This window comes from Furipterus horrens, unplaced genomic scaffold (genome assembly GCF_987537825.1).
Source record: "Furipterus horrens unplaced genomic scaffold, mFurHor1.1.pri manual_scaffold_11, whole genome shotgun sequence".
Taxonomy (NCBI): domain Eukaryota; kingdom Metazoa; phylum Chordata; class Mammalia; order Chiroptera; family Furipteridae; genus Furipterus; species Furipterus horrens.
In genome coordinates this window covers 54001416-54021938 of record NW_028327181.1, presented here as the reverse complement: position 1 = coordinate 54021938, position 20523 = coordinate 54001416, and the positions used below count along the sequence as shown (strand labels likewise).

The 20523-nt window shown below is 45.9% G+C and overlaps 1 protein-coding gene across 1 annotated transcript; it reads right to left on the bottom strand.

The window, feature by feature from the left end:
* Window positions 1–373: 373 nt before the first annotated feature.
* On the bottom strand, window positions 374–19678 carry CTC1 (CST telomere replication complex component 1). Its single transcript, XM_090291419.1, has 23 exons — window positions 19585–19678; window positions 16841–17004; window positions 11893–12130; window positions 11595–11806; window positions 11184–11340; window positions 7961–8251; window positions 7725–7853; window positions 6930–7162; window positions 6633–6810; window positions 6336–6536; window positions 5739–5865; window positions 5053–5167; window positions 4587–4914; window positions 4410–4499; window positions 3960–4153; window positions 3004–3092; window positions 2734–2908; window positions 2370–2447; window positions 1793–1937; window positions 1637–1701; window positions 1228–1393; window positions 1018–1144; window positions 374–869 (listed from the first exon to the last, which is right to left on the bottom strand). Exons 1-23 carry the CDS (start codon window positions 19615–19617, stop codon window positions 730–732), a joined length of 3675 nt encoding a protein of 1224 aa, XP_090147545.1. The 5' UTR covers window positions 19618–19678; the 3' UTR covers window positions 374–729.
* Window positions 19679–20523: the final 845 nt, after the last annotated feature.

The window sequence follows — 20523 nt, the reverse complement described above, 5'->3', positions numbered from 1 at the left end:
TATCTGCCTTAGGTCTGACCCACAGGAATCCATCCCACAGCACTGACCACTTTACTGGGGTTCCATGGTATAGGTTCCTCAAATGCCTCTCCTAATGCTTGGCACTCCCCCGAACCCCACCCCCTTATACCCATCTTGTACTTTCCAACAACTCTAGGTTTGCATACTTGACTTCTTCCCCAGCCCGACCTTGCTGAGACCATCATAGTGATGTTTACCCTGCCTCCAGCTTGCGCCAATTTACTCCCTTTAGGGACTGACATTTAGTATCATTTCTTCTCCTGGACCAGAGACTCTTAAGACCAGTTTTGGCATTGGGGGAAAACAAGGGTGGAAATGATGGTAAACAACAGGGCTTCACACACAGCACAAATGTAAAAAACATCACTAGAGCTTTATTGCAGTCTAAGTGGCAAGTCTTGTTTCTCTTGCCATGCCACAAAGACAGAACCCAGGTGCTCAAGACCACCTGTGAGTGCAGGTACCTTGATCCCAACAGGAAATATCAACACCATAATTTGCATATTTCCACAATATCCCCAAGGCAGGCTGGCACCAGAAAGAATACGAGAGGAGAAATCACAGTAGGGTAGCAGTTAGTTATTACAGGATCAGGGGTCCTAGTTCAGTCACCAAGGTAAGGGCCAGGACACGTGGGAGAAGCCGGGGCCAGGCCTCAAGTATTCTAACAGGATAGGAAGAACTTTCAGGCCATTGTTGCAGTTCAGGTTAGCAGGAGGAAGCAAATGCCCCCAGGGAGCTGGAATGCTCTGTCTCCTGGAGAGAGAGACATGACAATTGGATCCTGGGATTCACATGAGTCAGGAGAGGGAGCTCCCCACATTGGAATCGCTGTAGCCGAGAAGGTTCTGAGACAGGAAGAGAGGAAAATACATGTCTTATGAATGAGGTTTTTAGTCCCCATCCACCATTCTTCACCCCAACTCCAGAAGTGCCCTATCAATCCCTTGTAGCTCTTCCTCCTGGGACTTATTTATCTACATCCCACCTCCTTACCTAAAGGGACAATCTTGGAGGGTTTCCTCTTGAGCTCAAAAGAAAGCACAATTGGGCGAAGGACAGAGAGGCTGGTACAAAGTGTCCAGAGGAAGAGGGTCAAGGGCTCATGAATCTTGGCTGAGGACTAGAAAGGGAAACTCAGGATTAATCAGAACTCAGCTCCTAACCATCCACCAAACCCTCGGGAACCTTCCAGCCACATCTCACCTCAGGTTGGGCTCCAGGCCCTATAAATTGCAAGGCCACTTTCCCTGGCCCTCTGACAAACTCTAGGAGGGAGGTCCACTCACTAGGACACAGCCCTAGTGCTGCTGCCACATGGTGATTCCTACAGGTCACCACAGCTTCGGCAGTCCCATCCTCCACTAGGAGCCTGGAGTGGGCGTAGGGGGTGAGAAACAGAAACTCTCAGAGCAAATGCAGGTACCAGTCACTTGAACCCAACATGCCTCCCTCGCCACCGTTTCATTTTTAACTCATTTACCCTCACTCATTCATTCAAAAAGATGTATCAAGCAATTCCCACAAGCCAAGGATTATGTTAACAAAGGGGCAGCACAAAGGTGAAGTCATGTAGGGAAGTAAATGGTGTGATGGGCACCCACTCTGTGCTCACCTGATGTCGGCCTGGCTTATAGATGTCTGAGTGGGGCAAGTGGAACCCTGATGCGTACACCTTCCCTGGGGTGAAAAAAGTGATTAGAAAAATCCTCTTGGTCCCATCACATCCCTCTGTCACCAAGCACTCAACTCAGCCTGCCCCCTCCCATACCTGGAGGGAGAGGCTGGTGCAGTGAGCACACACCCAGAGGAGCTGAAGGCTGAAGACAGAAACAATATGACAAGAGGCGATGGCCTGGAATGGGGCCTGACCACCCCGCAGCAGTTCGGCTAGGTAGATGTGGGGCAGAGGAGCACTAAACAGAGACGGAGAGACAGGTGTCAAGATACAGTCAACGGGGTTCTGAAGGCAGGGTACGCTTGGGAGGACTCAACAGGCATAGGAATGGGGATAAGTGGCTTCTGCGCCTTTCTGGAAGCCCCAAACTCCCCATTTTGATTTCTAATCTCCAACTGTCATCAATTATTTTTCACACTTGAACAACCAAGATGTTAGCCAAGAAAAGATAGTTGCATTTTAGACTGAAAAGCCTTTAAAAAGAGCCTAGAACACTAAATACTTCTGGGTAAAATGACAGGTACTGGGCATTTTTATTTGGGGCTCTGACTTAACACATCCTGCTAGGATTGGAGAAGACTAGTTATGGAAAAACTCCTAGAGCCAGAAACGTGTGTGGGATGCAGACGTGAGGCTGCAGTGTGTGGGGATCAGAGCCTGGGGCACTGACCGGACTGTGGTTTCTGGAGGAAAACTCAGGACCTGCACAGAAGTGGATGGCCGGAAACAACAGTAAACATTGTGGGATCTGCAAGTGGAAGAGGAGGAGAAAAAAAGTCAACCTGAGGTTGGAGTTGGGACTGCATCCCAGGCTTGGCCACACCCCCGAGGGATGCACCCTAGTCCCGGCTGTCAAAGCAGAGGGAAGGCCTGGTCTGGGACAACTCATGAGAGCAGAGTGCACAAACTCCAGAGTAACATAGTGAATGTAATATCAGAAAAGGAGGCATGTTGTAGCACAGGGAGGGGTGGCCATTCACGAGAACCACAGGAACAGGGAGAGGAGAGGCAAAGCCAGCTAAATAGATCTTCACCTGGAAACTCTTTTCTCCAGCTGGTTAAAGTAGACTCGGGCTCCTGGAAGGAGTCCCAGTGGGGGAGGCAAGTGTGGGGCTTCGATATATATGTCCAAGTGAGGGGGGAATTCACAGTCAGCAGTCTCTAAAGCGACGGTTATCTTCACACACCCTCTCCTGGCCCCAGTGCTCCCTACAGAAGGAAAGGGGAGGGGTTAGTGGTACCTGTCTGGATCACAAGGTCCCATCACTCCATTTTATACCCTCCCCCAACAGAGCTGTCATTACCAGGCTTTGTCTGGAGAGTGGCTAGAAGTGGGTCACACAGTGTCCGTGACAGAATCTCAGCTGAGAAAGACACCAAGGCATCGGTGAGGCTGAAGGGTCAGAGAAATACAGTGAGAATGGAGGCATAAGAAAGCAGAGAGAGATTGGAGAGTCAGGACCAAGGACAGAAAAAGTAGCTAAAGTTATCTGCTAGAATGTCACCTATAAGGTCCTGAAAAATCTCACACTGTGTTGAATCACACACTAAAAGTAGCAGGGTTTATGGGAAAAAGACGGTTGTGGCAGATCACTCAAAACTTATACAACTTTGTAACCAGAGGCCTTACCAAGAAGTGTGCCAGCAGAATTAAATTTCTACTTGTGTTTACCCCTGGAATCTCAGTCAGCCCAACATTTGCAGCTTTATATGCTGGAGCTCATGCTCGCTCCTTGAAATCATAGGTCCTTGAAAACATTCACTTCTAGTACAGACCAGCCTCATAAAAATTACACATACAGTCCAGTAGTCTTGTTTGTTTAGCACAGGGGGAAATACCTCTGCAGCCCCTTCGCTTGCATCTGCAGCTACCCCCAGAAGCTTAGGGGGTAGGAGAGAAAAGAATAGTTGTTCCTAAAGCCATAAGCCAGCCACTTCTTGTACTAAAAGAAGGCCCTTTTCTATAGAATTTCAGCTTTTATCCTTACATTTTAAAAAATGTTTCTTCCATTTTCTCTTACTGCTAAGACTTTTCCTGAATTGTGAGAATGCCTGCTCATGATCACTTCAACACAATAACATGCTGGGGGGAAAATCAGGTACGAAACACAATTTCCATCTTACATTTACATCTTCCTATAGGAGCTAAATCACAGGAAGGAAGCACGCTATAGCAGAGAACCGACCGTTCACCAAACCTAACCACAGCAGAGGAAGAGAGAACAGCCCAAACGAGCTGGAGAAGCTGGCAGACATTTACTTGCCACCGAACAGGTCGGTCAGTGAGGATTCGGGCAGTGCCTTGTTGATACTCGGCACATCTGGGGTATCCTGGGAGCCCTCCAGTTCCAGGGTCCACTCATCCTTGACAGTGAGGCAGGAGGTACAACCAGCCAACTCCAGAGGATGCTGCGATACGCAGGATGAGCCACCCGCCTCAAACAACATTGGTGTCTGCCAGGGAATGAGAAGGCAATGGTCTCTGAGTGTGTCCTAGTCCAGAGGAAGGTTCACAAAATACTATGACCCAATTTTGTTCTCTCTGGGGCCTGGTGAAGAAGTGACCTAGACGCAGTCAACCCTTCTACTTGATCTAGATCCACCGTTCTGCTAGGAGACCTAGAGAGTGACCAGGCACTGGCACTTCCTCTCCAGACCCCCCGCGAAAAGAAGCCTTCTAGGGGAGGGTACGATGAAGCAGGGCACTCACGGGAGGGCCAGGAGCTACGAGTCGGTACACTTGTCCAGGGTGCAAGAACTCAAACCAGCGGACTGAGGGCCCGAGAAAGATGAGGAGAACCTGTGAGGAAGGAGAGCAAGGTCCTGGGGTTCCAGACAGGAACTAGCGGCACAGGTCAAGTCCTAGGCCCTTGCAGTCCCGGCTTACCTTCTGATCCTTGTTCTCATCTCCCTTGAGCTCGGGTGCGCCCCATCCAGTTCCCTCCGTCCTCTGAGTGCCCCCAAGCCAGCTCCCTGATACGTGGAAACTAAGGGTGGGCTTGGGCACCTCTGGACTAGCTCCTGAGGGGGCACAAAAGTTCCTCTTCATCAGTGCCTCCTTGTGGGAGAGCAAGAACAGCCGGCTCTGTCCTGTGTGGGAACTCTCGGGGAGGGTGGGCTCTGTCTGAGGACGTGTTGAACAGGTGGCTGAGTGAAGGAAGGGTCTGGGCACACGCAGGATCAGGGCATCGGCCAGAGAGAACTGGACGTACACTCTGTTGGGAGAGATGTGAATAGGTTTCTTCGTGATACAAGAATCAGGTGTCGTGGGCCCCAGCATTCCAACATCTGCGCCAGGCCCTTCTCCTTTTCCTCAGAGACTCGGAGCACAGCCAGGACCCCAAGAAGCTAACCTGGCCTCCTGCATGTGGATGAAGCCTGTCATGCTCAGCTGCTTCCAGGAAGGAAAGTTGCTTCTCACATTCCTCTCTATGATCAACTGGAACCTCTCTGCCCGCACCAAGCAGCCTAGAGGAAAGAAGGTTTCTATTTTGACAATGGGAAGTGAAGCAGACCACCCTGCAGATCTTGCTGCCCAACCTAGGCCTGACCTGACCTCCACCTCAGAGGGATGACGTCTCCAAGGGAGAAACCATTCCATCCACATGTCCATCCCACCCTTGACCTCCAAGGCCGAAAGGCCTCAATTCTACTTTCTCACAAATCCATAAATGCCTGCTCCTAGATCTAAAAAAACCCTTGCTTCCCAGGATTTCTTTATCTACAAATCTCAGTAAGTTCAAATACGACCATTATTCTTTCAAACTAAGAGTGTAGGCAATGGGAGCTGCAATCCTGGGGTGCATGTTAGGCGCTCTGGAGGGAGAAATGGGTGTTGGGAATTGGAGGTCTGGCTAGGGAACCCCTTGCTCCTTTTCTCTACCTGCCAATTCCAGTCTTCCAGAACTTTCCCCAGGCTTGATTAACTTGATGCTGTTTCAGCATCTCTAGAAAATCCCGCAGGTCCTTCCCTCCCAAACCCCCTGTTCTGAGACCCTCTACTCCACCACCACCTTCTCTCCACTTCTGAACTCCAAACCTATGAGCCGGGGGTCAGTGATGGGTTGCGAGTGCTCGTTCAGGAGTAGACAGGGGAGGGAACCCGTTTGGTCCCGAAGTTGTAGGCAACCATTACGAGATGAAGCCACCAGAACCCCAACTAAAACCTGCGGGGAGATGAAAGCCAAGGTACCAGGTACTTATTAAGCAAATATTGAGCATCTATGATGCATCAGGTACTATGTTAAATGTTAGCTATGAAATAAACAGAAAAGACCTGGTCTCTGACCTCAAAGAACTTATATTCAGGTTGGGAAGACAGATGTGAAAAACACACACATGTGTTCACATGTATGGTTGTGGGAAAGTGTTCAAATCGAGGTGAGAGGACCTCATCAGACATAAGAAGTCTGGGTTTTACTTTACGTGCACTGGAAAAAACAAGAAAAGAACTTAAAGCAAGAGAGTTTTGTCATCCAAGTTACATTTTACCACACTCTTTCTGGTTGCTGCAGGGAGGGGGCCGTCCAGTTAGAAGGCTAGTCGGTCAAAATGACAAGAAGTGACTATGGAAGTGGTCATGTGGATGGCAAAAGAGGAAATGCCCCAAGTCCAGTCCTGCTGGATCCCCACTTACCTGGGCTGGATGGAAAGTGGAGGGCAGCAGGCGGAGCCAGGACCAGGCCAGGCGCTGATTGAGCTGGCAGCTGGTTAGGTGAGAAACCTCTGGGGAGGACAGAAGGGCCTTAGGGTCAAAGGAGGCCCAAGCTCTGCGCCATCCTTCTTCTTTCAGGGTGACCAGGGTGGGGAAGGAGCAAGGAGTTTGCAGCCGAGCATACTGTCAGAAGAGAAGAAAAATCAGATCAGGTATCCCACGTGCTCCCCACCCCCACACATGAGCTCTGCCACCCATCTTTCCCCCACATCCTCAGACCTTCTGGAGCGGACAGTGATGTGGCTCTCCAAGGATCTCCTTGTGTACATTCCGACTGGGGGTGCACGGTGGAGCCAGAACATCCAGGACAGGAGCCAGGAGCTGGAGTCCCAGGCTGGGGCTCCCAGGAGAGACGCGCTGCAGGAACTGGCGGTGCCTCAGCACGTGGGGACACAGCCTTGGGAAAGGAACTGAGTCACTTACCCTGAAGACTGCCTCTTCCAGGATCCTGCTTCCCTTACAGAAGAAGTGCCCCACTCCCACTGCCCCCCCAGCCCAGAACCTTATCCTGCTCACTTGCTGGCCAGCTCCTCCAGGGCCTTGGTAGCCCACAGGTAGAGTGGAAGCCCTAGCTGACGTTCCCATACCAGCTGCTCATACAGAGAGGCCCCCCAGACTTGGGGGCAAGATTGGGTCTCAGGCTTCTGACGAGAGAAGCCCCGAAGTAGAACAGCACCACGGAGACAAGGGGCCAGCACCGGCCTTCTGGTCCCTCCCCCCACTGACTGGAGGAGGTGAACATCCTGGAGCTGGGGGAGGCAGAAAAAGTGAGAAAGCAGAGTTGAAGCCAACTCAATGACCACAGTCAGAGTTAACTGCAGAGTTCCACTGCCTGGGTCCCAAGAGAAACCCAATTTGTCCTATACAGGTGATTTGCGCTCAGCCTCCATCACAACCTACTGCCCTTGGGGTAAGCCTTCATCTCCCACAAGCTCCACCGAGTCTTTCTGTGGGCCAGGGGGCTCGTGGCTGCGGTGGCCTGCCTACTCCCTGGGCCGCCCGACATCATTCCAGCCCTCACTACGCCTGTGCTTCAGCTCCACCACCTCCTCCTCCTGCTAGAAGGCCCTTCTGTGAAGGAGATGCTCTGGTCCCAAACCCTCCCCCCCATGCCCCAGCCTCTCCTTTCTGATCTGAGCTGTCATCCAAATCATTCTTAACAAACACACATGCCCACCCATACACACGTACTATTTTTATATTTTTGCTGTAAAGGCTCCCACCCTGCTACAAAAAAACACACCAGTGCATAAAGGTCAGTGAAGCTGCTGAGAAGCTTCTTTTTGCCACCAGTTCCAATTCCTCACATACCTCCAGACAGACTCCCGGTCGTAGCACCTGCCTGAGGCCGTGGACTTGCTGGTAGGAGAGGCAGAGCCCCAGTTGCCCATCCAGCTCATACAGGCCAGCAGCCTGATTCAGCATGCCAGTGACCTTTCCCTGCAAAGAGGTCAAAGAGGTCAAAGGGTTAGTTGATCCCCATTTCCTTCTTCTTTGGAGACCCACATTCCCTGCCCCTCAAGCTCTGATCTCTCCCTCATGCTCACTGTGTAAGATAAGAGTCTGGAGTCCCGGACAAGATCTTTTTGCTTCTTCCTGTCTTGGATGTTGCTTGTCCCGGGGAGTGGCTTGGGGTCAGCCTCCAAGAGGGGTCCGCCCAGCTCCAGTTGCAGGTCCAGCTCTCGCACACATTCTGGTTTCAGTGGCAACAGGTGAGAGGAGGAAGTGGTCGTCCAAACATGGTAACGGTGACCGTGAATCTTGGATACTCGCAGCTCGGTCAGCACATAGGCCCTACCAGGCCAGAGGGCTCGGTGCCAGAGCAGCTGGGCAGGGACCTGGCTTGTGCAGAGGCAGGCAATGTGGTACCTGAGATGCTTCTCACAAAGCTGTCCTTCTGTCAGAGGCCCTTTCCATCATGATTTGACCTCAAAGACCTGCTCCTCATGAGCTTTCCTTGCCTCATCTTCCTTGTTTGTCAATTAAATCTTAATCCATAGAATGTTCAGGATCTCTCCTCTCTCATAGGAGATGCCAAATGTTTCCCAATCCCGCCCCCAAGATACAAACCACCCCTAAAGCTTCCTTCCGGATACATAAATATTCCATTCAGAAAATTATGCCCTTTTTGCACTCCCCCTATCCCACCCTATAACATATAAACAATTTCCACTTATTTAATCAGTATGCACTGGATACTATGTATCCAGTATTAGGATAGATGTTAAGGGAAATATAAGAGACAGTTTCCTCTTCTCCAACATATTTCAAACCACTAGGGAAACAGAGACACAAACCCAGGTAATAATAGGGAGCCATGTGTGATCAGGTGACAAAGAGAATACACATTTGCTAAAGTCTCAGAGAAAGAAAGAGGTCAGGATGGACTGGAATGATTGGGAAGGCCAAGTGAAAGAAGTGGAGTTGAAGGACATCTCTGGTTTGTTGAAGTGGAGAGCTAGAAGGGCACTTCACGCAGGAGGCAACGGCATGGAAACGTTCGGAACTTAGAACAAGCGAGGCAATGACAACACTGGCCAGGGCGGAGAAAAAGGAACGTTCTTGTGAGTTGCAGGAGACAGGATGGGAGAACCGAGGTAAAAAAAAAAAAAGCCCCAGAGATAACATGCTGAAGACTTTCTTTTATAAGAAAATGAGAAATATCAAAGTAGGAAAATAAAAATTGACACCTGACAGCAGGGCATCATATAGAACAGAGAAGGGTAGTTGTTGAAGAAATTTAAGCCCAAGGAAAAAGGGGACTGCTCCTAAATGTGCCATCTTCTTGGGCAGGCTCCTCCTGCAGGCGTAACTGCTTGCCGCCATGCCCAGGGCTTCAAAACACACCGATGGCCAAGACAATTGAACTTCTGTCTCTTGTGCTCAACTTCACAGACCTAGCAGCTAAGGACCCTCAATCAGACCTTGGACATCACAACTCATACGGTATTATTGCTAAGACCTCACTTAAGCTTACTGCTTATGCAAAATAAATAGTTAATAATGGTTTGACTGAACAAACAAATGAATAAATGCTGGTCCTTCTGCTCTCCCGCATTCCTCTGAGGACCTCCAGTATCGAAGCCCCTTCTCCGTTATTCAGACACTGAGATCCTCCTTTCCTCGGTTCCAGCACCACATTGCCACAGCTACTTCCTCAACTCCTTTTCTAATGCAAAAAAACAACCTGAGGAAGACAGACCCACGCCACCCCAGTGCCAAACACTGGCGGTGATGCTGTCCAGCTGGACCCTGTCACTGCTTAGCACTCTCTTACCCCCAGCCACCTAGCACAGCAACTACCCTGAACCGTTACTCCTTGTTTCAGAGTCCAGTTCTCCATTTTCAAGAAATGACCTCACTCTTCTAACACAGCAAAAACTCACTGGGGTCATCTAGAGCGACAGTGTGTCTCCAATGTCTCTTCAGCAGCCCATAAATATGCCATGATCACTCCTCCCCTGAACTCCCAGGCTTATTCCAAAGCCCACCTCTGCACCCTCACAATGTCTTTTGCATGTGCAGGTACCTACCACAGCATGTATGATCCTGAACAATTAAGAGCTTCCAGGAACAAGAGCCATTATCTTATTCAGTGTTGTGCCTCTGAACTGACCAAACTGTCTAGCACTATAGTACATACTGGATAAAGGCTGAATTTGGGACAGGTGGTTCTCCAGTCCTGAACATCCTCCCCTCTTGTCTAGTGATTTAAATCCTGTCCACCCTTCAAGACCCAGATCAAGTCTCAACTCACATAAGGCTTCCCTCCATATAACAAACTACCTGACCTGCGACAGGAGTTACAAACCATGCCACACATCTTAGAACTTACATACTGTTTAGTATTATTTTATTCTTATTTTATAAATCAATACTATATAACATCTACACTAAGATTGTAAACTACCGAAGGGGCTTACCCTACTTCAGTCACCCTGCAGAAATTCAAGTGCATTCCAGAGATTTCTCCCTTGACACCTTGACATGTAGTACATGAATGAACCAGTCCTGCCCTGCACAGACTTTGAGTGGTTTCTAGGAGACTTAAAATATTCTAATGTAAAGAAAATACGATACACGAGCACCTCTTTAACCCAGGAGGAAAAAGCAAGATCAGAAATTTTAGTGGCTTCTAAGAATTTTTAGCTTTAGCATTTTAAGTTCCATTATACTTTAATCACTGTTATTCAAGCTGATGACACACACAGACACAGTTCAGAATTCTAATAGTGCTAATAAATTTCGGTTTCTTTTTTTGATATGCATGTTTAAAAGCCTTTTCATCCTTTAATTGTTTTGAATGCTTTTGGAACCTCATTCAGGTAATTGTATAAGTCATAAAAAATAATTAGTGTAAAAATTAATGATATTAAAATTTTGCCAGTTGACAGAATCAACAATCAGTACCAAGTTGTTAAAAAAGCGCATGTATTCAATGTCTCAGTGGTGTCCAGATAAATATTTTTCTTGCTTATCCTTCCAATACAGGGGAAAAACAAGTGATCCTGGCAGACTTGCAAAATGTCACACACAATAAAAAAAGTTGTCTACTCAAACTGCACAGCAGGAGAGTCTATTCCCTGTTGCCTATACACGGGAATGACATTACCTGGAATTGCCCCTCAACATAAACTGTTTCAGGAAACAAACCCTCCCCCCCAGTTGTCTCCCTTTCCTACATGGCTCTTCATATGTTGCTACTTTTCCTATTAAAAGTTCTAACACCCTTCTGCATGCCCACGCCCCTGAACTGACCCTAATCCTCACCTGCACAATGATGGATACATGGCTGCCCGCTGGGCTGCCAGCTGGGGATGATTCACCAAGAGACAGAACAAAGTAAGCTTGCTTTCGAATTTTCACCAGAGCACTCAATCGAACTAGCTTCCCAGCCAGGTTTGGCTGCACAAGTTTGAGCTTGCCACTAAAGAAGGTAGAATGAAGAGAGAAAAAAGTGATTATTTCTCTTATTTCCCCTACAAATGTCTCCCCTTCCCTGTAAAGAATAACCCAATAGTGATGTAAAATTGCTATTTTTCCGTAGCTCTTCCAAAGAGGCCCTATTTGGAACATTCCATCAGTATTACTCTCCACACCTTCTCTCCTTCTTTCCGCTGACCCCCCCATCATGCTCCCAGGTTCAGACCGGTCCCTCTGCCCTAGAGAAGGAAGAATTACCTGTGCCTGAGGAGGCAGGCAGCAGCCTCTGGGTAGAGCACAGGAATAGGGGCAGGGGGGCCAGTACTGACAGTCAAGGGGAACACCGGCACGGGGACACCCCAGAGCTCCAGGTGCCCTTTCCCTGAGGAATTCCACTTGGCAGGAGGAAGGTAACTCCAACTGGGGAACAGAAAGAGGTGGCCCAACCAAGAAAGATCCAGATCGATGAGCTAGAAAACACCAAAACCAAGGGTTAACCGGATGGACCCCAGTCTTACCAGGATCTGAGGCATCCGACTTTCCCCTTCCTACTCACCTCGCAGCCCAGGATACCAGTGTTATCCTTCACATAGAGGCTTCCATCCCTGCGCTCTGGTTCCAAGTCCCCCGATAAGTCTGTTAGCGTCCCTAAAAGTAACAGCCGCTCCCGGGGCAGGGGCGTCCCACGTAGTCCAGCCTCTTGGGCCCATGCTTGGTAGGCAGTACTGCTCCAGGACAGGTGGCTGCAGCATGGGAGACGCTGGTGGCTTCTGAGGTCCTGCACTGAGACAAAGCTGTAGAACGAAGGGAGCCAAGTCTTGCAAAGCTGTGTCCAAGCCTAGGAAATTACCCTCAATCCTGATAATTCCCCTGGTGTCGATGGGAACATGGACTAACAGAGAAGCTTGACTGAATGAAGGGGAAAAAGCTGGGGCAGGAGCCTAAGAAAATGAGGATGGGATCTGGGTTCAAAGCCTGGGTAGTAGCCAGGGAGAAAGTAGGGAAGAAAGTCTATGCTGAATAGTACCTTGAACAAGACAGTGCCACAGAGCGGACCCAGAGAAATGAAGTGGGAATGCAAAGCGGCCTGAGGAGGTGAGTGGGGGGAGGGCAGTTTAAAGATACCACAAACAGCTCCCTTGACAGTATCTCAGCTCTTAAATCCACAGAAAATGTCAATGGGGCCACATAGGCATCTGCCTAATGACTCTACCCCAATGGCCCCAGCCAGGTGTCCTTCCTCATCTGGAATGTCACAGTGCTAGAGCCTACTGGGGAGCGGAGGCTGAAATGGGAGTTGGTATCAAGAGTTTCCAAATCTTAAGAGATACGTGAGGTCAGCCCTTCTTAAAGTGTTATAATACTGCTGAGTCGCTATCAGTTGTAAGGTATATCATAAATAATTTGATAAATAATAAGTTATCAGAGTTGTGATAGACTAACATCTTTGAATATCATTATTCCACACATTTGCATCCCCATGATTTTTGAGTGGAAATGAAACAGGATAAGGTCACAAAACAGCACAATTTACCCTTGTTGTACCATGAACATCATCCATGTATGAGTACTGAAGCGTGGGAATGCTGTTCTAGATGGCCCACTCCTCTGCCACATATGCTTCATTCTTTCCCAGATGGCTTTGGAGCAGATAAAAGGCAAAAACACAAACTCAAGTGTGTTGAGCCTGTTATGCATATACTATATTGGGTCCATTCACACGTGACATTGTACTGAGTCTTCACCAAACCCCTCATAAAACCACAAACAAAGAAACGTAGAGAGGTTCAGGTTCACAGTGAAGGAGGTGGCAAAGCCACCGTGCCTCACTGAAAAGTCCATGTTCTTTCTGTGTTTTCCAACTTCTCTAAAGGCCCAGGAAAAAGCAATGGGAGAGAGCTGTTTCTTTACCCTCAATACAGAAAAGAGAAAAAACAGGGATCATTTTCCCCAGATTCTTTAGGGTCTGGGTCAAGACTGAAGGTGATAACCTCAAATACTTTGCGTTTGTCATTGCTCTTTAACTTTCGAGGCCTAGCATACTGCCTGGCACATAGCAGGCACTCAATGAAGAATAAATAAAATTAATAATATATTTTTATCTTTCAAATTTCTATGTCAATTTTACATTTATCTTGAATAATAAGAAACTTCAAGGTTCCAGGTCCCTAAAAATTGCTGATTTACCACTTTTTCACTTTTCTAGTAATGCCAGAATTTTAAGAGATTTGGCTGTTCTTGTAATTATACTGTGATCACTGAGGTCACTAGGCACACACTCAACTCACCAGTGGGAGACCCTAACCCCAATGCAGTAGACTTCACGGATGTCTCAACTCCTTCATCTACAACTAGTAGTTAAGTAGTTCCCTGTCCCAGGATGTTTCCCACACTAGCCCCGAAGCTTTCAAATGAGATCTCATTCTATATTTAAATAAATAATGTCATCTTAACAGTTATGAACATGAATTGCAGGAAAAGAAAGGGAAAACGAAGTCCAGTGGAGTTGAATGAGAAGAGTTAAAAGCCCCCAGGTAAGAGGGCCCTCAGAAATTACTTTGGATTTAAAATATCTTTTAATGCCTATAAATAGGCATTTAAAAAAGGGTAAAAACCAGATAAGAAAAAGGTTCAGGATACAGATGTACGTTGGTATGTGTGTCAACTGGTGCGACTCCATTGGAGGGCAATGTGAAAACAGATAGTGAAGCTGATGGTGTTTATACCCAATCAGCCTGCCATTCCTTTCAGGATGCTGATTACCTGAGAAGGGGTAGGCAAGAATCGGATCAGCATTGAGCCCTGAAAGACTTCACTAAATCTGTAACATTTTACTTCTTATTAAAAAGAACTAAACCAAATATGGTAAAATGTTAAGGTTTTTAAAAGTTGAGCCTTAAGTACCTGGCTAACTACAATGCCAGTAAGTACACTGTTTAGTTCAGCTCTTTTTTGCAGGCAAGCCTTTCTCAGTGAAGACTGAAGTGTGTTAATTTACCTTCCGGTGGACCAGCACTTTTGTTTACCACTGGTTTATTTATTTGGTTTGCAATTCTTTTTGTCTTTATTCTGAAGCTATATAGTTGAAGTACATTTTTCACCGTTCTGTGTGAAAAATAACTTATGAGTAATATTTTAATACACTTGTTTCTCTCAGTATTCCATTTTAGAAATTTCCCCCCATCCTTGTTTATTTTAATCTTCTAAAATTAAATTTATTGGGGTAACATTGGTTAATAACACTATATAATTTTCAAGTGTACAGATTATAATTCAACATCTATGTACTCTATTAGGTGCTCCCCACACAAAGTCTAATTTCCTTTTATTTCCATGTATGTGACCCCTTTACCCACTTCACCCTCCCCCCACCACCTCCCCTCTGATAATCACCATTTTGTTGTCTGTATCTATGAGTTTGTTTTTGTTTTACATTCTGCAGGAGTGAAATCCTCCAGTTTTTGTCCTTTTCCATCTGACTTATTTCACTTAGCATAATACTCTCAAAAATCCATCCATGTTGTTGTAAATAGCATTATTTCATCTTTCTTATGGCTGAGTTGTATTCCATTATGTATGTATATATATCACATCTTCATCATCCAATCATCCATCAATGGACACTTACTTTCATGTTTTGACTATTGTAAATAATGCTGCAATCAACATAGTGGTTCGTATGCCTTTATACATGTGTTTTCATATTTTTCAGGTAAATACCCAGAAGAGGAATTGCTGGATCATATGGTAGTTCTACTCCTAGTTTTTTGAGAAACCTCCATACTGTTTTCCATAGTGGCTGTACTAATTTACATTCCCACCAGTAGTGTACAAGGGTTCCCCTTTTTCCATATCTTCTCCAACACCTGTCACTTACCATTGGTTTATAATGAAGTCCATGGATGAAAAAACTTCACAGACTTTTGGAAATGGTGTTTTGGATAACACAGAGTACAACTAAGTTGTCTTCTCACCAAAGATCCCCTGCCTTTACTGACTGAGACATACTGCCAGGTTGAGTGACGTGTTTCCCAAACTACAGGCAGATTAAGGGAGGGCCAGGGAAAAGGTATCCTGCTCTCAAGTAAGTTTGGGAAATGACAAATTAAACAAACCTAAACAGATTTCTACCTTTTTTTTTTTTTAAAGATAAATACACAGTGATATGTATACTCACATATTATAGAATACCATAGGGCAGTTACCATAAATGGGTTGTCAATAAGAATAATTCTCAGAAGCATAATGTTAAGTGCAAAAAGCAAATTGCAAAGGACTTATATAAATGGTATTTATATAAAAACTAAAGGCATGCAAAACTACTGTATATTGATTAGGGGTAAATATGTGTAGTAAAAATACTATAAAGATATCCACATGAATACTATACTTCATTTTCAAGATAGTAGATATTTCTTTTTTAAAGATTTTATTTATTTTTAGAGAGAGGGAAGGGAGGGGGCGAGGGAGTGAGAAAGAGAGGGAGAGAAACATCAATGTGTGTTTGCTTCTCGCATACCCCCAACTGGGGACCTGGGCTGTAACCCAGATGTGTACCCTGATTGGGAATGGAACCAGTGACCCTTTGGTTCGAAGGCTAGCACTCAATCCACTGAGCCATACCAGTCAGGGCAAGACAATGGACATTTCTAGGAGGAGGTTTATTTTTGTAGGATTTTCAGAGCCTTTAATATGTTAATGAGTCTCACAACTCTCCTAGAATAGCTTATTATATCCAAAGTCTCTCAAATTTATTTAGCCATGAGCTTTCATTTTGAGAGTACATCTATTAAAGCTGGGGACAATGAAACAAGGAAGGGCTTAGGATAGAAGAAGCAACAGGAGAGAGAGCCTAGGTGGGGCTGCTTTGGCTTACTGAGAAATCAGAGAAAAGGGAGGTTCAGGGGGGTTAGCTTGGGACGAGCTGCTGCTGCCTGTTGCTCCCCTGGTTGCAAGTCTCATGGGGTCCCTTAGAGTTTAGGAGAGGCACACCTGTGGGGGAAGAAGAAGGGGGAAGGAAAAGGCGCAGGTGTACTCCTGGGAGGGAGAGCGTGCCCACAGAACCCTTTTCTTGTGCTGCTTTATTAATATTGCCTAGAACAGTTCAGGAAATAGTAAACAAAAAAAGCAAAAATACCTTCAGAAGGACTCAAACTAAGATGGTCTTAAACACAACTATCTACACTTGGTGAGTCATTGTTTCTTAATACACAAAGTGAAATAGTATCAGCTTTTCTCTACACTTTGAGAGTTCTTTCTCCAAATTTTCTTACAATCTTCTCCTTGTCTTTTCCCTTCATTTCCTTGCCTCTAAACTTCACTTAAGCCAATGTTGGAAAACTATGGGAAAAGCAAAGCAGCTTGATGGAGAATGAAAAAGTTTGGCAGAAGGGAGTTGTGTTCACACTACCTTTTCTTCCCCTTAGCACATTTACCCTCACTCTTCTCAGGTCCTTCCTTTTTAACTCCAAATTGAACTCCCCCTGAACCCCACCTCTCCTTACCTGTAGCTGAGAGGCAGTGTAAAACCCTGATTCTTCCCCTGAGACAACCAGGTAGTCTTCACACAGTCAATTACCAACTGAGTCAACTGGACATTAGGCTCCCTGTCAGCTGGACACAGGGTCTCTTGGATGAAGGCCTGGGCAGCCTCAAGCCAGGTTTGTTCCTAAGGAAAGTGAATCTGGTTAAAATATCTTCATGACAATCCTACCAACCAAGGAAATTTTGGAAAGAATAAAGGAACAGAAAAAAAAAAATGTCAAGAAGGCATGTAAATGAAAAGAAAATGTAAAGGAGTTCAGAGCTTAAAGAAACCTTAGAAGTCTTTAGTCCAGCTATATAATCAACTCAGACAGCTGGCCATCCAGCTTTGGTCTTGCCTTTTTGTTTAACAATTTGCACCAATCCCTAAAGTGCTCAACTGGAATTTTTATTCCTCTGTGAGCCCTTCTCTGACCATCCCAGGCAAAATGCTGCTCCCTCCTTAGAGCTCCCACAGTAACTTGCACATACCTTTATTAAGCGCAATGATTACCAAAGAGGATGGAATCCCATTTTATGTAGAGTTTGGTTCTAAAGCCAGCAACTTGAAAAAGACTGGTCAATGCACCCTTTAAAAAAAATCTCTTATGTTGCTCATAAAGAACAGGATAGAGTACTGTATAGCAATATATATGGAAACAGAAATATGGCTAATAATGAATAGTACATTAAAAAAAACATAAGTAGAGTATAATTTTTTAAAATTCTCATCCAAGGATATGTTCTCATTGATTTTTTTAGAGAGGGAGAGAGAAATATCAATCAGTTGTCTCTTGTACATGCTCCCACTGGGGCTCGAACCCATGACCTAGGTTTGTGCCGTGACCAGGAATTGAACCCAGGACTCTTTGTTGTACAGGATGACACTCAAACTGAGTCATCTGTTCATTTGAGTTCCCATAAGCTAAATACCTATATAATACAATCCCACTTGTTTCCTGTTCCGCCTTTTCAGCTAAGATGTGGGCTTTCTAAGAAGGACGTGAACCATCTTTGTATACTTGTCACAGATTCTGAACATATACTTGCCTCTATGTAGATAACTCTAGGGCATGGGACCAACTTGGCCTACTTGCAGGGCTGGGAAGCTTTATTTTATAATTCTGATAGAGTTTAATACTTAGGGGAAGGACCTTAATCCTTCTTCATCCCCACTGATAATTCTAAACCATTATAGCTCTATGCCTGCTCCTCCAGTGCTCCCCTATTAGCCTTGTGATCAATCCTCCACATTGTTAATCTTTAGCAAAAACCAGTCTTCAAGTTCTAGATGACTTCAGTGTCCTTGAAGTAATCCAGACAGCTCTGCCATTGACTTTCACCTTCACTCCACCTGTGCCAAACACTCATTCATGGTCAGGGTTGTCAAACTGGACCAGGTCATCACTGAGAATTGCCCACCAACAGAATCAAAGCTCAGACTCTGTTACTGTTTGTCTTCCTCTTTTGGTCATCTTTTTTAGCCCCTACTCCTCTGAAAGCCTATCTTTCAATTGCCTGGTACATTGAACACTGCTGTTTCTCAAAGTCATAGCCAGAACTGTCATTTTTATTAAAAATGCAGGTGATTTTTTAGGTGATCTCATCTACGACATCAGAATGGGGTGGGCAGAGTCTGTATTTTAAAAAAGCTCCTCAGATTGATATTGACATAGGCTGAAGTTGGAAAACACTATATAGTTTCCTCTCAATGACCTCATCCACAGATGCTGACTACTTTAGTAGAGCTAAATCTCTACTTCAGCTCTAGTTATATCCATGAATCTATCAGATTCTCCACCTGGCCAACCTACAGGCACCACATATGCTCAACACTGGCTTTTCACAAAATCCACTCCTCTTCCAGTGTTCACTAACTCAGCAAATAGCACCCTGAACCAAATAGTTCTACCCTGAAACCTGGATGTCTCCTTAACTCCCTTCCTTTCCCTACACAGGACCTAAGTCCTTTAGGTTTTATCTCTTTAATTATATATATATATATATATATATATATATATATATATATATATATAATATTTTTTTTTAACTCTGCCTTCCCCTCTGGAACCTCAACATTGCTGCCATGGTTGGGATCACCATCCTCTCTCATTACATACATTTCAACCACAGCCTTCTAAATAGTACTCTCTAGCCCACTCTCTACACTGCTACTTCGGGAAATGAAAACACAAACCTCATCCAATCATTTTTCTGCTTAAAGTTATTAATAATTCCCGACTGTCCTCAGGTTAAAGTTGCTGCTTAGCAAGATTTACGAGACTGTCTGACCCCTCCATCACTACTCAACCGAACTTCTTGAGATTTTCAAAGACATCTTCTCTACCTCTTGCCTTTAAACATGTTTTTACCTCCGCCTGGAAACCTCCCTCAGTGCTTTCTATGCTTTGCTAACTCTTACATGCCCTGGATCTCTAAAGCTTTACCTGAATATCAGTTACACTGCGTCAGGGGTCTCGCCGTGAGCCTGCTCCTGGCTTCCCACTGGGCCTGTAGCCTACAGAGTGGACCGAAACGTGTTTACGGACCACAGCGGGCGCCGCAGAGCCAGTGAGAGGGGTAGGACTAGCAGCCTCACAGGTTCCTCCTCGCCCGGCGGCAGCCAGCGAAGTCAGGGAGGCAAAGAGTCAGGTGGGAAAAACACGAAAAGAAAGAAAATCGGGACAGACAAGAAAAAGGACCAGGGACGAACACCAACACTCACGGAGTCAAGAGCCTGAGCGCGGTTATCCGCCATGACACACCCGCGGCTTTGGCTCAAGAAGTAAGCAAACCGCCGTCAGCGCCGGAGCTCATAGGAGGGCCTGTCTGTGACGTCATCAGAGGGCGCGCCCTCGGCTCCGCCTCCGGCCCCTCCCCGCCCAGCAGCTTTCGGACCTCTCGGTGCCCCTCCCACCTCTGTCCCTCTGGCACCGCGGTCACCCTTCCTCAATAACATCCTGTCTAGCGTCCTGGGGTGGGGGTGGGGGTGGGGAAGCTCGGGACCTCGAACACAGCCTGCCTGCTTGGTAACTCACAGCATCTTTAGATGTCCCTGATCTTGCCAAGCAGATAGAAGTGTTTCCTCCCTAATGCAGCCAGAGTACATCGTTCATACATTGCTATAATTCTTAACTGTTTACTCGACTTGGGTGTGAGAACCTGGGAACTTTATCCTATTTATTCTACTTATCTTCGTATTCTGGTGCCAGCTCCTTTGGGAACAGTGCTCATTCCCAAAAGAATTGAAAAACGTATAGCTACCTACAAAAAAAAAAAACCCTATTTTTGGATATTTATTGAAGCTTTTTTCATAATTGCCAAAACTAGAAAGCAACCAAGATGCTCTACGGTAGGTTAATGGATAAACAAATTATGTTACATCCAGGCAAGGAATATTATTAAGCACTAAAAAGAAATGAGCTATCAAGTCATGAAAAGACATGGAGGAACCTTAAGTACATATTACTGAGTGAAAGAAGCCAATCTGAAAAGGCTGAATACTATATGATTCCAACTATATGACATTAAGGAAAAGGCAAAACTATGGAGACAACAAAAAGATCGGTGGTTGTCAAGAATTTTGGGAAGACAGGGATGAATAGCCAGAGCACAAAGAATTTTCTGGATTTTGGGTGATAATAATGTGTCAATGTAGGTTCAT

Bases quoted from the DNA above. Each gene is read 5' to 3' on its own strand.
- CTC1 (XM_090291419.1), bottom strand. From the start codon at position 19,617: ATGGCGGATAACCGCGCTCAGGCTCTTGACTCC. The intron at 4,500-4,586 runs GTAAGCCGGGAC...CCTTCCTCACAG, and splicing joins ATGAGAACAAGGATCAGAAG to GTTCTCCTCATCTTTCTCGG. The intron at 3,093-3,959 runs GTAAATGTCTGC...CTGACCCTTCAG, and splicing joins ACCGACCTGTTCGGTGGCAA to CCTCACCGATGCCTTGGTGT.